We start from the raw sequence: 17,875 nt of genomic DNA, 5'->3' as shown, positions 1-17,875 counted from the left end.
AGGCACCTAGGCCAAAGGCACTGCCGAGAACCAGCTGACGGTGCTGGAACCTGGATGGGTAGCAGAAGCTGCAAGAGCCAATGGAACTAGCGAGGACCAGCTGATGGTGCTGGAACCCGGAGGGGCAGCAGAAGGAGCAAGAGCCAATGGCACAACCGTGGACCAGCTGACGGTGCTGCAACACGGTTACTAAGCAGGAGGTACCTGTGCTAGAAAGCACTACCAAGGACCAGCAGACGTTGCTGGAACTCGGATACCGAGAAGGAGGCACCTAGGCCAAAGGCACTGCCGAAAACCAGCTGACGGTGCTGGAACCCGGATGGGTAGCAGAAGCTGCAAGAGCAAATGGAACTAGCGAGGACCAGCTGACGGTGCTGGAACCCGGAGGGGCAGCAGAAGGAACAAGAGCCAATGGCACAACCGTGGACCAGCTGACGGTGCTGGAAATTGTTACTAAGCAGGAGGTACCTGTGCTAGAAAGCACTACCAAGGACCAGCAGACGTTGCTGGAACTCAGATACCGAGAAGGAGGCACCTAGGCCAAAGGCACTACCGAGAACCAGCTGACGGTGCTGGAACCCAGATGGGTAGCAGAAGCTGCAAGAGCAAATGGAACTAGCGAGGACCAGCTGACGGTGCTGGAACCCAGAGGGGCAGCAGAAGGAACAAGAGCCAATGGCACAACCGTGGACCAGCTGACGGTGCTGGAACATGGTTACTAAGCAGGAGGTACCTGTGCTAGAAAGCACTACCAAGGACCAGCAGATGTTGTTGGAACTTGGATACCGAGAAGGAGGCACCTAGGCCAAAGGCACTGCCGAGAACCAGCTGACGGTGCTGGAACCTGGATGGGTAGCAGAAGCTGCAAGAGCCAATGGAACTAGCGAGGACCAGCTGATGGTGCTGGAACCCGGAGGGGCAGCAGAAGGAGCAAGAGCCAATGGCACAACCGTGGACCAGCTGACGGTGCTGCAACACGGTTACTAAGCAGGAGGTACCTGTGCTAGAAAGCACTACCAAGGACCAGCAGACGTTGCTGGAACTCGGATACCGAGAAGGAGGCACCTAGGCCAAAGGCACTGCCGAAAACCAGCTGACGGTGCTGGAACCCGGATGGGTAGCAGAAGCTGCAAGAGCAAATGGAACTAGCGAGGACCAGCTGACGGTGCTGGAACCCGGAGGGGCAGCAGAAGGAACAAGAGCCAATGGCACAACCGTGGACCAGCTGACGGTGCTGGAAATTGTTACTAAGCAGGAGGTACCTGTGCTAGAAAGCACTACCAAGGACCAGCAGACGTTGCTGGAACTCAGATACCGAGAAGGAGGCACCTAGGCCAAAGGCACTACCGAGAACCAGCTGACGGTGCTGGAACCCAGATGGGTAGCAGAAGCTGCAAGAGCAAATGGAACTAGCGAGGACCAGCTGACGGTGCTGGAACCCAGAGGGGCAGCAGAAGGAACAAGAGCCAATGGCACAACCGTGGACCAGCTGACGGTGCTGGAACATGGTTACTAAGCAGGAGGTACCTGTGCTAGAAAGCACTACCAAGGACCAGCAGATGTTGTTGGAACTTGGATACCGAGAAGGAGGCACCTAGGCCAAAGGCACTGCCGAGAACCAGCTGACGGTGCTGGAACCTGGATGGGTAGCAGAAGCTGCAAGGGCCAATGGAACTAGCGAGGACCAGCTGATGGTGCTGGAACCCAGAGGGGCAGCAGAAGGAGCAAGAGCCAATGGCACAACCGTGGACCAGCTGACAGTGCTGCAACACGGTTACTAAGCAGGAGGTACCTGTGCTAGAAAGCACTACCAAGGACCAGCAGACGTTGCTGGAACTTAGATACCGAGAAGGAGGCACCTAGGCCAAAGGCACTGCCAAGAACCAGCTGACGGTGCTGGAACCCGGATGGGTAGCAGAAGCTGCAAGAGCCAATGGAACTAGCGAGGACCAGCTGACGGTGCTGGAACCCGGAGGGGCAGCAGAAGGAACAAGAGCCAATGGCACAACCGTGGACCAGCTGACAGTGCTGGAACACGGTTACTAAGCAGGAGGTACCTGTGCTAGAAAGCACTACCAAGGACCAGCAGACGTTGCTGGAACTCGGATACCGAGAAGGAGGCACCTAGGCCAAAGGCACTGCCGAGAACCAGCTGACGGTGCTGGAACCCAGATGGGTAGCAGAAGCTGCAAGAGCAAATGGAACTAGCGAGGATCAGCTGACGGTGCTGGAACCCGGAGGGGCAGCAGAAGGAACAAGAGCCAATGGCACAACCGTGGACCAGCTGACGGTGCTGGAACATGGCTACTAAGCAGGAGGTACCTGTGCTGCAAGGATCAGCAGACGTTACTGGAACTCAGATACCAAGAAGGAGGCATCTAGGCCAAAGGCACTGACGAGAACCAGCTGACGTACTGGAACCTGGATGGGTAGCAGAAGGTACCCGTGAAAAAGACAAAATTGCAAGGCCGCGAGCCGGCCGCAGTTACCGAAACCCACAGTCCTACAGGGGGTGCTTGTCCTATTGGCACTACGGAACCAGCCTTTGTTACCAGAACCTGCAGCCCACATAGGAAGCACCTAAACTGCAGGCACCATAGACTCGGCTAACCCGACCGCAGCACGACAGGACAACGAGTCGGTGGCAAAGTGACATTGACACTACCCGGAAACAGCAGGCGTGCTGGAACCAGGCTGGGCAGGAGGGAGTACTCATGCCAAAGACACTGCCGAGAACCAGCTGACGGTGCTGGAACCCGTATGGGTAGCAGAAGCTAAAAGAGTCAATGGAACTACCGAGAACCAGCTGACGGTGCTGGAACCCAGAGTGGCAGCTGAAGGAACAAGAGCCAATGGCACAACCGTGGAACAGCTGACGGTGCTGGAACACGGTTACTAAGCAGGAGGTACATGTGCTACAAAGGACTACCAAGGACCAGCAGACGTTGCTGAAACTCGGATACCGAGAAGGAGGCACCTAGGCCAAAGGCACTGCCGAGAATCAGCTGACGGTACTGGAACCCGGATGGGTAGCAGAAGGTGCCCATGAAAAAGACAAAGTTGCAAGACTGCGAGCCGGCCACAGTTACCGAAACCCACAGTCCTACAGGGGGTGCTTGTCCTATTGGCACTACGGAACTAGCCTTTATTACCAGAACCCACAACCCACATAGGAAGCACCTAAACTGCAGGCACCATAGGCTCGGCTAACCCGACCGCAACACGACAGGACAAGGTATTGGTGGCAAAGTGACGTTGACACTCCCCGGAAACAGCAGGCGTGCTGGAACCAGGATGGACAGGAGGGAGTACCTGTGCCAAAGACACTTCTGGGCAGCAACTGGCGATGTTGGAGCCCAGGGTCAATCAGGGTGTAGGCTGAGGCCTAATTTCATCAAGTTTAATATCTGTTGTAGACTACTACTGATTTCAAACGTGCTCAAACTAGGCCTCTGGCTCCACTCTGTCTCTAGTATTTCCCCTGGCCTCCAACCCCGCCAGTTGCTGCTCAGAAGTGGCATCTGCACAATCCACACTTGTTCCTGTGTTACTGGGGTTCAGTAATGTCAGCTGTTCCCCTGATGTGTGTCCGGCAATGTCTCTTGCTCTGTCCACATTCCCACTAATAGTAGTGGGAATGTGGACAGAGCAGGAGACATTGCCGGACACAAATCAGGGGATCAACTGACGTGACTGAGCCCCAGTAACACAGGAACAAGTGTGGATTGTGCAGACGCCACCTCTGAGCAGCAACTGGCGGTGTTGGAGGCCAGGGGAAATACTAGAGACAGTGGAGCCAGAGGCCTAAGTGGAGCACGGTTAAAAATCAGTAGTAGTTTGAATGTGGAGGCAGCTGGAGACTTTGCCGTCCACACAGCAGGGGAGCAGCTGGCGTTACTGAACCCCACTAACACAGGAGCTAGTGTTTTTCTCTGTGCAGACGGCACTTCTGAGCAACAACTGGCTGTGTTGAAGCCCAGGATCAATCATACAGCAGGCTGAGGCCTACTTGGAACAAGTAGAAAATCGGATGTTGTGTCAATGTGGAGGCAGCAGGAGACTTTGCCGTCCACACAGCAGGGGAGCAGCTGGCGTGACTGAACCCCACTAACACAGGAGCTAGTGTTTTTCTCTATGCGGACAGCACTTCCGAGTGACAACTGGCTGTGTTGAAGCCCAGGATCAATCATACAGCAGGCTGAGGCCTAATTGCAGCAAGTTTTATATAGGTTGTAGACTACTACTCATTGTAACCGTGTTCCACTTAGGCCTCTGGCTCCACTGTCTTTAGCATTTCCCCTGACCTCCAGCAACTGGTGGGGTTGGAGGCCAGGGGAAATACTAGAGACAGTGGAGCCAGAGGCCTAAGTGGAGCACGGTTAAAAATCAGTAGTAGTTTGAATGTGGAGGCAGCAGGAGACTTTGCCGTCCACACAGCACGGGAGCAGCTGGCGTTACTTAACCCCACTAACACAGGAGCTAGTGTTTTTCTCTGTGCAGACGGCACTTCTGAGCAACAACTGGCTGTGTTGAAGCCCAGGGATTACAGTTCAGGTGGTAGAAACATGAACACAACAGGTGACCTGGATACTGTTGCCAACCAATTACTTATTCTGGAAGAGGACTAGCAAATTCTGGCGAGATCCAGGCCTTGTTCATTTTCAAAAAAGTAAGCCGGTCAACGTTATCGGAGGATAGTTGCGTGCGACGGTCTGTTAGTACACCACCTACGGCACTAAAGAAGCGTTCCGATAATACACTGGCAGCAGGGCAAGCCAGCACCTCCAATGCATACTGGTTAAGCTCTGGCCATGTATCCAGCTTAGAGACCCAAAACTTGAAGGGGGAAGAGCCATCTGGGAGTACACTGACAGGGCAAGACATGTAGTCTGTCACCATCTGACGGAAACGTTGCCTCCTGCTGACTGGAGCCGTCTGTGATGGTGTAGACATTTGTGGCGGACACACAAAACTTTGCCACATTTGGGCCATACTGGTCTTGCCTTGTGCTGAGGCGCTGCCTCTGCTCCCTCTTTGTGCCGAGCTTCCTCCACTGCCTCGACGCACAGAGCTGCTTTGTAAAGCACTAGCAGCACTGCTCTCGGGTGGAATGGAGAACATGATGGACTGCACCAGTGTGTCTTGGTACTCCCGCATTTTACGCTCCCGGTTCAACGGTGTTATGAGGCTTTGTAAGTTGTCCCGGTAGCGAGGATCTAGGAAGATGTACACCCAATAATCAGCCGTGTTGAGAATGTGGGCGATGCGGCGGTCGTTTTTCAGGCACTGCAGCATGAAATCAACCATGTGCTGCAGACTCCCAACTGCCCAAGAAACGCTGTCCCCTGCCTGCTCTGCATCACCCCACCCTCGCTGTACATACTGACTAGAGCATTGTGTACCTCCCTCCTCTGGAGAGATGTCTTCCTCCTCCATTGACTCCTCCTCATCCTCCTCACAAAGTGTCCCCTGCCTAGGCCTTTGTGAGGAACCATGTAGCGCAGACTGTCCAGAAGCAGGTGGCATTTGTGACTCCTCATCCTCCACCTCTTCCAAAACCTCCTCCCTTAGTGCTTGCAGTGTTTTTTGAAGCAGGCAGATAAGGGGGACAGTCATGCTGACTAGTGCATCATCTGCACTCGCCATCCGCGTGGAATCATCGAAGGCACGCAAAACGAGGCAGATGTCCTTCATAGAGGCCCACTCAGTGGTGCTGAAGTGTGACCGGCGCACAATGCGACTTTTTTGCGCCTGATGCAGCTGGTACTCCATGACTGCTGCCTTCTGCTCACACAACCGCTCCAACATATGTAACGTTGAATTCCACCTGGTGGGTAGGTCACATATGATGCGATGTTCCGGAAGGCGTAATCGGCGCTGCAGAGCTGCAAGGCGCGATCTTGCTGTGCTGGAACGCCGCAAGTGAGCGCACTCTATGCGGACCTTGTGCAGCAGTGCCAGACATGGGATGTGAGTGAGGTTGCCTAGGCCCAGAGCTGCCACCAGATTTTGGCCATTGTCACACACTACCAAGCCTGGTTGGAGATTCGCTGGCAGAAACCACACGTCGCTCTCCTGCTTGATGGCATTCCAGAGCTTCTGCGCTGTGTGGCTTCGATTCCAAAAAGAAATTAATTTCAGTACGGCCTGTTGACGTTTGGCCATGGCTGTGCTCATATCGGTCGTAACAGGCTTCTGCAGCGCTGATTCTGAGGAACTTGAGTAGGAGGAGGAGTCAATGTGTACAGACTGGATTCCTGCAATCCGTGGAGTTGGCAGAACACGTACAGCGCCACTCTCCAGATCTGTACCCGGCTCCACAACATTGACCCAATGGGCAGTGAGGGAAAGGTATCGTCCCTGTCCATGGTTACTGGTCCACGCATCGGTGGTCAGGTGGACCGTGCTACTGACGGCGTTTAGTAACGCATGTTTTATTTTTCCCTCCACATGCTTTTGCAGGGCAGGTACGGCTTGCCTGCTGAAATAAAAGCGGCTGGGCACGGTGTATTGTGGGACTGTCAATGCCATGAAGTTACGGAAGGTGTCAGTCTCCACCAGCCTGAATGAGAGCATTTCAAGGGCCAGTAGTTTGGCAATGCCAGCATTCAGAGCCTGTGCTCGGGGATGGTTTGCCGAGTATGGCTGCCTTTTATCCCATGCCTGTGCTACCGATGGCTGTAGAGTGGCCTGGGAGTGTGAGGATGACTGGGAACGTGGTGCTGTGGGTGGAATGTGACTGGGTCTCTGGACAACAGTGCCAGAGGTTCTTCCTTGGCGATCCTGTGAGGAAGCTGAACCAGCTGTGTGTGAGCTGGAGGAAGAGGCCCCAACATGAGCTGAAGAGGTGGTAGGTGGTGCTGTACGTTGGCCTTCTTCAGTGTGTCTGTGTAACTCCAGCTCGTGCTTGGTCCGCACATGTTTCCACATATTTGTGGTATTGAGGTTGCTGACATTTTTCCCTCTTTTGACTCTCTGGTGACACAGCTTGCATTTGACAAAGCAAATGTCATCTGCAACTGTGTCAAAAAAGGACCACGCACTGCAAGTCTTGGGAGCGCCCGTTTTGGCTTTTGGAAGAGGAATGCTCCTAACGGGTGCCGAAGTGGAGGCTACAGGCAACCAAGTCTGCCCCCTCCCTCTCCCTCCTGTTTTTGCCATTCGGGGAATCTCTGCCTCAGAGCTGCTCCCACCACCTTCCTGTTCCTCACGCCATGATGGGTCAAGGACCTCATCATCTACACTCCCCTCTTCAAACACCTGCTTCTCCTGGGTAGTCTCGCCAGCACCGTACGCACCAGAAAGTGGCACCTGAGTCTCGTCATCATCTGATGCGTACTGAGGTGTGCTGACCATAGGGACTGGCCCACCCGCCTCTTCAGATTCAGAGGGACAAAGCAGTTGCGCATCACTGCATACTCCCTCTTCTTCACATTCTTGAATGCTGCTTGGCTGGCCCCCTCTTTCCAAGCCAACAGATTCAGAGAACAGAGACTGTGATGGCTCCTGTCCAGGGCTCTCTGACTGCCTGGGCACTTTGGCAGGTGGTGAAGAGACAGATGGTTGCTCTTCAGTGCTCTGGCCCTGAGAGGACGTGGAAGTCATTGAAGTCGATGCGTTAGCTGCCATCCATCCGACAACGGCTTCAATTTGTTCCTCCCGCAGGAGTGGGGTACGGCGAGGTCCTACAAAGCTGCGCATAAAGGACTGTTGCCTGGTAAAACTGGGGGATGCTGAGTCACTGGTGCCCACAGCAGGCACAGAATCCCCATGTCCTCTCCCTGCTGAAACTCCATGCCCACGTGCCTTACTCCCTGCCTTCTTCATCTTGGTAGACTGATAAAGATAGGCAGAAAAGTACAAAGGGGGGGCTTAGTGTGCTTATTCCTGAACAGCTGCTAACAGGTATAAGAAACACTAATTTTATAAAGTGTATGTGTGGACTACACTTTAATATGAGCTAATGTAGCCTACACAACTGTCAAATGGAGTGTTTGGTGAACTTTATTTTGTTGTTTTTTTTTCAAAAAAACAAAAAGGATGTGACCAAAGATTTGAAAGCGATAGTATCACAAACTTTTTGGAGCTATTACAATGCAGGAAGGTAACCTACAATGCAAAAGATGAGGCTCCAAAAAATAGGGTAATACTAATCTGGCTGCGGCTGAAGGGCACAAGCCAGAAAAAAGGCTCCTCTATCTACTCCTATATAGTGTTTGCAACCAACCAATGTAGATGGATACGAAAGGATGCACACTAATAGGAGAATGAAAAATGAGCTGCAATAAAAGAAAAATATGTGTGAGGCAGTGACGCACGCTGAGCGGCCTACAACCAGACATAGCTGTAGGACACACTACAGCGTGAGCTGCACTCACACACAGAGTCCTCTCAGACAGCCGTGAACAGTGCAGATAAGTGGGCACTAGCACTGATAGGCTGCAGAAAGGCTCCACTGTCTACTCCTATGGTGTTTGCAACCAACGTATATGGATACGGATGGATGCACACTAATAGGAGAATGAAAAATGAGCTGCAATAAAAGAAAAATATGCGTGAGGCAGTGACACACGCTGAGCGGCCTACAACCAGACGTAGCTGCAGGACACACAACAGCGTGAGCTGCACTCACACACAGAGACCTCTCAGACTGCCATGAACAGTGCAGAAAACTGGGCACTAGCACTGAAAGGCTGCAGAGAGGCTCCGCTGTCTACTCCTATAGTGTTTGCAACCAACCAATGTAGATGGATACGGATGGATGCACACTAATAGGAGAATGAAAAATGAGCAGCAAAAAAAGAAAAATATGTATGAGGCAGTGACACACGCTGAGCGGCCCACAACCAGACGTGGCTGCAGGACACACTACACAGCATGAGCTGCACTCACACAGACCTTGCAGACAGCTGTGAACACTGCTGCAAGGCAAAAAAAAAGCTACAGTGGTTGATTATGTAGCCTGGGTAAAGCACAATATGATTTTGAAAATCGCTATCTCTAACTGTCCCTCAGAGTCTTGAACAGCAGCCTGTCCCTAACTGAATTCACAGCAGAGTGAACCCGAAATGGCGGCGGCGGCTTTTAAAGTGCATCATGACATCATTTCAGAAGCCAATCACAGCCATGCCATTAGTTAACATGCCTACATGCCTAACAGGATGTGCCCACACTTCTGAGGATTGTCATTGGCTGAATCAAATCAAACTGGCTCATAGCATTATGGGAACTTCCAATTCCGGTATTCGATATGCTAAAAGTATCGGAACTCAGTATCGGAATTCCGATACAGTGAATATCGGCCGATACCCGATACTTGCGGTATCGGAATGCTCAGCACTACCCGTGCAATGTTTCTGCGGTACAAACTTTTTTCAAGCTTGAAAAGGGTTTAAGCAGATGAAACATTGAAGGGATATATACAAATGGGCTTTATTTTTTTTAGTGCTGCCTTTGACTCTTGTTTTTAAGAACACTCACAAGTTATAGAATCAGTTGCCAAAAATCTTGCTTCTACATATAGATTGCCATTCAGCATTTCCATAAAAACCTCTTCTGAAGTCGATAAACTCGATAAATTAATTGTGGCATAGATTCTACTATGTGTTGAAGATGTTCAGAATGAATATAGGCCCACTCAGATAGGATAGCTTCTTGAAGTTGATGCAAATTAGATTGTGGTCCACTGAGACCTATTACTCATCAGTCCCTCTATTCCAGTTTTCTGGCATAAAAATGTCAAGCAATTTGGTGTAAGGTTTTATTTGCACAAAATTGTAATAACTTTTTGCCCATTTGTGTCAGCCCCATAACTTTTCTAAAAGGTAGGTAAGTATTTGTAAAATCAGCACTATCAATCTTTTGACAAATTTGGGTAATGTATGCAAGAAAACTGGCATAAATTATATAATTCTGAGCTGCTGTAGATTTTATTTTCTGGTGTTCTTGATAAATTTGGTACACCTAACTTTAGCAGGCTTTTGCTTCAATAATTGCATGTGAGACACCATTCTTGATAAATCCCATTCTTTGGGGTCATGTCATCAAAGAACTTTTTGAAAATCATTGGAACTGAGCAAGAGGAGATGTTGTCCAACAAATTTATGATAAATTCCAAAAGTACCATAAGTAAAGACAGAAATGTCCAGGACAAGAACTAAATGCAGATGCTGGTGCAAGTCATCTGAAAGATACACCAAATTTATTTAAGAGGGACACACTTTTTTGTGTTTTTCAGAGCTAATTTTCAATGGTTGCCTCATTAGAAACATGGATTACAATGATAAACGACACATCTGCTTTAGAGCTATTGTCTAATAACACATGACCACACACCTTCGATAATAGGTGATGGAATAATAGCGCTGTGTTTGTCATATAACATGCTCACATCGCAATTCCATTGGAGTCAATATGCCATTCTCTGACTAAGGATTTTTATGTACTGTATGTACAGTATATACGACATCAGGAAAATTGACTCCACATACAGAGTTAATACAGTAGTCAAACAGTGCAGTAAAAATTCCTCTTTATCTGTGTATGTGCCTTATAAAATAAAATTTTTATATATTATTATAAACGTATATTTTTTCACACTTCTTGGCATCAAATTTATATGCACATTTATATCAAGCTTGAATAATATTTTCTTTAGTTGCTTGGTCAAGTGGATTCCAATATAGCTGACATTGTTCAACCATGTAATGCTAATTGATATTCCAATTAATAACGATATATTTTACCCACAATATTTTTTCTCAATGTCTAATCTAGTTATATGCATGGCAAAATCAAAGTCAGCAGGTAACCTAGATGGAATAAAGGGAATTTAGAGCTGTCGGTCTTCATCTTTGTCTGTGTCCTAGGGGTATTAATTGTCTTGACATGAAATGAGCAGAATCTTTCACTCACAATGCAGGGCAACCAAAATAAATGAGCATAAATGTCCCAATCATATCATAACCCCCGAGCTGTGATCAAGTACAAGCAAAACACTTGGTGAATAATAGATAGGAAAACATGGGAATCTTTTGTCAATGTCATTGACATACAAACATAGTCAGTAGGTAATGTCTTCAGTAGCAATGTATTCTTCCATGTAGACAAGCATTTCAGTGCAGAGAGGTTTATGTTGCTTTACTTCTTTCTTTGCTTTAGTCTTTGGGGTTTTTGTTGGAAAGAAGTGTACCAAGGAAAACTGAAAGACATAAACCTTATGCCCCTAATCTAGAACTGCCCTAATATCAAAATGGATACAACCAAAGTCTTTAGGGTTAGACTGCACTATCGGACCGTTACGCACTCTTAAGTTCCTCTGTATGGCACATATGGCTTTATAAGCAATATATTCTGTCGAAAAGCACATGGGAAGCACATGGATGTACTACATTGTCCAATAGCTTTATATGTTAGTTTTATTACCGATCTTTACAACAAAAATCTTTAAAGATAGCGAAAAGCTTTACCTGCTCCAAAAGATAAGCTAATTGATGCAGTTATGACCCCAAACTAGTGCCCCATTAGCAATGAATCGCATTTTGAAATTGTTTCTGGAATTGCATTGGGGCGGAAATAGTTAGGAAATACAAGTAAGGCTGAGAAGCTAGAAGTGCATCATCACGACCAAATGCACTTCCTGACACAACCTCAAAGCCTGATTTCTCTAAGCTGGTGCAATGTTTTTGGTCCTTGTAGTGTGGCTAATGGTTGCTTAGTCAATGGTATGTGTCACAGAGATGGCTTGTCTCTGTGATGTAACCTGGAGTATTTTCTCTAGGGCATGAAAGCACTAAGAGGTTCATTTTTGTGCACCTAGGACCGGGTTGCGGGTAGCTATGAGAGATGGACGGGTCTGGCTACACACATACCTCACCCCTGGGTGTGTTTACAGCCCATATAATGGAGACTGTTGTTTGGCACATGGTCTGTGTATTGGGAGGGAGAAGGTCTCCTGTGTGTTTGGCTCCAGACCGAGCCTGAGTACTGGACACTACCCCAGCCTGTGTGTTCCTACAGGCTTGGTGAAGCAGAACCCTGCTATGGACATTTGTATTTTCTTTGCCTGATCTAAAGGCTGTTTGTTTTCTGTTTTTGCTTTTGGGGGTTTATGAAGGAATAAACCCACATGAACTTTCAAATGAACAATCCTCCTGTTTTCCTCCCTTACATCCTAAAAGGATTGACTAACTTAACTTTTCATGTGCTACACAATCATATTAATGGCTTGGGTGGGTAAAAATGTAGGCTTCTTGGCCTGCGTGTAATCAAGGCATAATACCAGGTTGTAGTTTTTTAACACCTTTTTTATCAAATGGGGGCATGATTTTTGGCATTTACTAATATATATGTATTACAAGATCTCATATTGATCTTTTTAGTAGACCCTTCTTCACGGACAGCAGTGTGGTCCTCCAATTGAAAAATATTGCACATCAGAAAGTATTTTCAACTGTAGGAATGTGATGGACAAGACTAGATACATCTCCATAAACTGCCATTTTGATATTGTGATAAGACTGCTCTTACAAGCTGCCAGTGCATATTAGTAAGTGCCACAAAGTCATGTGACCAATATGTTTGTTGAGTTAAGATGCCGTGGTCAACTCCTAAAAGAGGATTGATTTTATGAAACAGGTTAATAACTAGCTTAAAATCAACTGAATACTAAGAGACACAATAAAAAAATTTTTTTGCACATTTTTGAATTTTTGCAGATTAGTTGGGATACAGCAGACAACATCCCCAACTTTCAACTCCCTTTGCAGATAAGAGTAGGAGCTAATCTGCAATGTGAATAGGAGCTTATATGCAGTATAAATAGTAGCTGATTTGCAGTCCCTGGAAGTGGTCAATTAACATTACTTGAAGCTGTTGTGTTCCACTCCATGTACTGTTTACATAGCTACTGCCGAAGCTGGTAACAACTGTATGATGGGAGTGCTAGGTGTTGAGCCCCCACCGATCTGATAACGAATAGGTCATCAATATTATTGTAGTGGACCAACTCTTTAAAGGGGTTTGAGATTTGTCATCTATGCACAAATGGTAGGAAATAATTTAGAAAAAAAAGTAACTTATTTTATTAGTTGTTACCCTGGTAGAGTATTAAAATTACATAGTTTACATAATTACATATTTACATAATGTAGAGCAGTAATGTGCAATGTGTCCTCTGTGGGCTGAGAGCTTTCTCATTGCTTCTATGTGTTAATTTTTCTTCTGACTTTGGATTTGCCATTTAAGTTTATTTTGTAGACATAGTACTAACCCTTTACTTCAACAGTCAACAATTTACTTCAGTGATGTTAATGCTAATTAGTACTTAAAGTGTCAAATGTAATATGACTGTCAGGTGAGGGAAAGTGTTAAAGTGTAATTTAATCCATATCACTAATTTGTTTGTAAGTGTTCTGAGCACAAGACAATAATGGATATTCCGACTAAGCAATATATTAATAACAGCTGAACCACTGCTGCTAAGCTTTGTGCTTTTAGTAAAAGAAAGGAACATATTTTTAGATAAACATGGCTAATTTCCCTCAGGAACAGCTTCATTGTTGTACATGGACTATGTCTGGTGTTGTAGCACAAGACTCTGCACTGGCCTGTTTTCTAGGCAAGGAGCACGTTTACAAGCTGTTAGTTATACAGCTAGTAAGCACTGCTCTGAAGCTGGCCCTATTACTGGATCTGGCCAGTCTCAAAGCCCCTGCTCTTTGACCATACTGCATAGGCAAATATGCCTCTGATTGCAGTATTGTCACAAACAAGGTTTGTTCCAGCTCAGCCATGCCACCGGCCAAAACAGTCAGTCTTCAGGAGCATGCCTCCAACAAGCAGTAGCCAGGAGACAGAGGACCAGTGGACTCCTGAAGAACAAACATAAGACAACCCCTTTAAAACCAAATAGATAAAATAAAAGAGCGCAATAGGGTCTTATCCGAGTACACAAGAGTAAAGAACGAGTAAATACTCTCACCTTGCACGGTTGTGTGCACCACAACCACTGAAAAAAGCTAAAATCCTAATGCTGAAGCTTCCATATGAAAGTGTCAGAACAATATTTCTGGGGAAATGGAAGTATTCTGTTCTGTGTAAGGATGACATCCACAATAGGATATAATATGCTGGCTTTTTGTCAATGCATTTCAGAATCACTCCGACTCTTTCTTTAGGACAGTCTTATGTATGGCTGTCATGAAGAAGGAGGGGGTGTGACTCTGAAACAAGTTGACAGTAAACCAGCATATTGTATCCGATTGTGGCTGTCGTCCTTCCATTAAGTGCAGAATACTTCCATTTCCCTGGCAATCTTTACAACCAGATACTAATAAATATATTTTTACAATTTATTTTCATTTTCTGATTGTTGACTTTTTTTATTTTGTTTTCCATACATTTATGGGGGGTAACCATCTTGCCGGAACTGATGTTGACAGTATTTAAAGCAATGTTTTAGAGCATCCAGAGGGACCAAGCAATCTATAGAGTGGATATCTTTATGTTTTTAGGCATGTTCTATGACCTGTACAGGGGTCATTGCTCATTGAAGGTGAAATAAATTAGCTGTGATCATCATTTATTGTGATTGGTGTTTTCTGAATTCTTTATAAATAGATGTTAGCTTTTATTGTAATCCTGCTTGCCTGGTGACTACTGAAAAGTGATCTCTACAGAAGAGAAAATGTTAGTTTCCTATTAGGCACAATGGCCAGCATGAAGACTGCAAGATGTCAGGATTTTTTAAATAGTGACATTGAGAATTAAATAAGCAATTCACAAGAATTCTTAAAAAATATGTTCACCTTAAAATATTAACTCAAATAGTAATTCATTTTCTGATGTCACATTCTCTTTAATGCTATTAATTGATTCTGCTACAAGGTAGGGTCAACATCTAGGTGGACACTGAGAAGATGACTGCATCAGATTCCCCGCAAGAGTCAAGTAACAGCAATAAAGGGGTTGACCAGCAACAACAAGTTTCACCTATCCATGGATTACTTGACAACTAGTTGATCTGTGGAAGTCCAACCGCTGGGACCCACAACAATTGGCAGAACGAGGAAATTTTATATTCTTTGGAGTGGTAGTGTGCATGCTCGGTCTGCTGCTCCATTCACTACACAAGGAACTGCTGAGCACAGCACTCGGCTTTTTCTGGCATCCCCATAGAAAAGAAATGGAGTGCGGGATTTGTAATGGAGATAAAAATTTCCACTTTGGTGTGAAGGTTCCAGAGTTGAGTTTCCCGCCAATCAGCAAGTTATAACCTATGCTGGGAATAATTGACAGCTTGTTTTCACTGGAAACCTCTTTAAGTTCTCACTCTCACAATTCCATAAGATGACAGGTCACAAGATAATTTTTTCTACAGTCCATAGTAGGGTAAAAATTGTTGCTTAGCTCTAGCCTAACCAAAGCAGCATTATATTCTCACTAGTCATCATCTGCTTAGTTATACACTAGCCCTAGTAGCCACAAAAATTGCATCATAGACCGTCTGCTTAAAGTCAACAATGTTTCAGCATTTCTGCTTATATTTTGATTATAAGATGTTATAGATATGATTGGTATTGCTATGTGAATGTCTTACTGAAGCAAACTCAGAATGACACATTCCTAAAGATCTTGTGTATTGCAGGCCTTACAGCTATTATTCCTTCATTGCATAAACTGTCACAAGGTTATTATGAATAGACACTTCTGCTTTGGGTAACTAATATTATATTTTTTTTTTAGTGCGACAATGCAAGAGGATTAAAGTCATTTTATGATGCCATCAAGTATGGACCTAATCATTTGATGGTTTTCGGTGGAGTATGTCCTTCAGTAACGTCCATTATAGCAGAGTCTCTAAAAGGATGGAACTTGGTTCAGGTAAGAGGTGTCCATTTGTTTATTTAGCATACTATTACCTAAAGAAACTTTAATCATACTGTGTTGTTATGTCATGGACTGAAGTACAGTGCTGCAATACTGGAAAATATTTCCCACTTAAAGGGCTTGAATAAGTAAACAAATTTTAGTCAGTTAGTTTGGAATCCAATCTAAAGACTGGTGTTGTTAATTTGGGTGCATATGTAGATGCAGCAGCATTACTATACAAAATGCGGCATGTTCAATTTTCAGCAATTGAAATAAGTATTGAACATGTCACCAATTTTCTAAGTAAACATATTTCTAAAGGTGCTATTGACATGAAATTCTCACCAGACGTTGGCAACAACCCATCAAATCTACACAGGCAAAAAAAAATCAAACCATAGATATCCATACGTTAAGTTATGTGTAATAATGAGAAAGAACATAAGGAAAAATTATTGAACACATGAGGAAAGAGAGGTGCAAAAAGCCATGGAAAGTCATGCCACCAGCTGAAATCTTGTAATAGTAATATTTTGCACAGAAGCTTTTGTTGGTGATGACAGCTTCAAGGTGCCTCCTGTATGGAGAAACTAGTTGCATACATTGCTCAGGTGTGATTTTGGCCCATTCTTCCACACAAACGCTCTTCGAATCCTTAAGTTTTGTTGACAATTTTTATGAACTCTGTGCTTTAGTTCCTTCCATAAATTTTCTATTGGAATTAGGTCAAGTGATTGGCTTAGCCATTCTAGCAGTTTTATTTTCTTTCTCTGAAACCAACTGAGAGTTTCCTTGGCTATCTGTTTGACATCATTGTTTTGCTGAAATGTCCACCCTTGTTTTATCTTCATCATCCTGGTAGATGGCAATAGATTTTTGTCAAGAATGTCTCTGTACAATTGTCTATTTGTCCTTCCTTCAACCACTTCAAGTTTGCCAGTGCCGTAAGCTGAAAAACAGCCCCACAACATGATGTTCCCACCTCCAAACGCCTAAGTTTGGGTGATTGTCGAGGAGGTCACCCAGACTCCCAAGTACCTTCTTCTCAGAAAAAATACTGCTAAATGTGGAACTACTTTTGAAGAACCAGTAGTTATCTGCATTAGCTTTCAATGACTGTAGTTCTGCCTCCAACTTCATTAATTCTGAACTGGTCCTGAAATTAGGGTTAGGGACAGTTTGGTTGGAAAGACCCATTAACATTTTTGCAATTGACAAGACACTGTTACTCCAGAATCTTGCCCAGCTGGCAACTGTGGAGGTCACTCTTATAGTTAAATTAGAGTTGATTAGACTGACTCAGGCACACAATTATAATGAAGGTGAATACATTTTAGCTTTGATGAATGTGTACTTATTGTCTCTTGGAATGTTTAGGAGAATGTAGAGGGAAGGGTAATCACATATCTTTACAGTAGGCAGAGTTTGTACTGGTTGTAGCTGATCATATGATGCTGTGCTGATGCACCATGAGATGTATAGCAGAGCGTAGACTAGTAAACTGTTAGGAAAAAATTGAAAATGTAGTTAAATCTTTTTATACAGAAGGAGTACCACTTTTTTCCATGAGCTGTGTCTGGTATTGTAGTTTTGTCTGCTTACTTAGCACCGGGTCTTGACTAGTCTGCTTGTCCAGATGGTATATAAATGTACATGTTCTCATATGCTGATTACACTTAGTTTATAAGAGGAAAGAAAATGAGAGCGCAGCATTTATGCACTGATTCAACATTGCCTTTGTGTCTTTCACCCAATTCTTTATTCTATTTGCATCTTTTTTTAAGTAAATTTTATCTATAAATAAAAGACACTTTGGCACTCTATTTGCAGAAAAGAAATGTAACTTTATTCAGCTGACCCATATGATAAACAGATTAAATCCAAATCCAGCTTTTCGACCATGTAAAGTGTTTCTCAAGGTATATCTGTACAAAAATTGACATAATAGAAATGGACGGTTTCATAAAGAATTATATGCATAAACAATATTTATAAGCCAAGTAGG

At 45.3% G+C, this 17,875-nt stretch overlaps 1 protein-coding gene across 1 annotated transcript in view; it reads left to right on the top strand.

Annotated features, from left to right (window-relative positions):
* Positions 1-17,875, top strand: part of GABBR2 (gamma-aminobutyric acid type B receptor subunit 2) — a 1,198,492-nt gene that overhangs the window by 290,351 nt on the left and 890,266 nt on the right. Inside the window, exon 2 of the mRNA XM_073587861.1 lies at positions 15,745-15,882. Within this exon, the coding sequence (XP_073443962.1) occupies positions 15,745-15,882 (138 nt within the window). The remainder of the gene's footprint in view (positions 1-15,744; positions 15,883-17,875) is intronic.

The sequence above is a fragment of the Dendrobates tinctorius genome, unplaced genomic scaffold (genome assembly GCF_039654945.1).
Source record: "Dendrobates tinctorius isolate UK_male_01 unplaced genomic scaffold, ASM3965494v1 ptg000102l, whole genome shotgun sequence".
NCBI classification, from domain to species: domain Eukaryota; kingdom Metazoa; phylum Chordata; class Amphibia; order Anura; family Dendrobatidae; genus Dendrobates; species Dendrobates tinctorius.
Note: the sequence above shows the minus strand (reverse complement) of the source record. Positions and strands in the feature narration are given on the sequence as shown.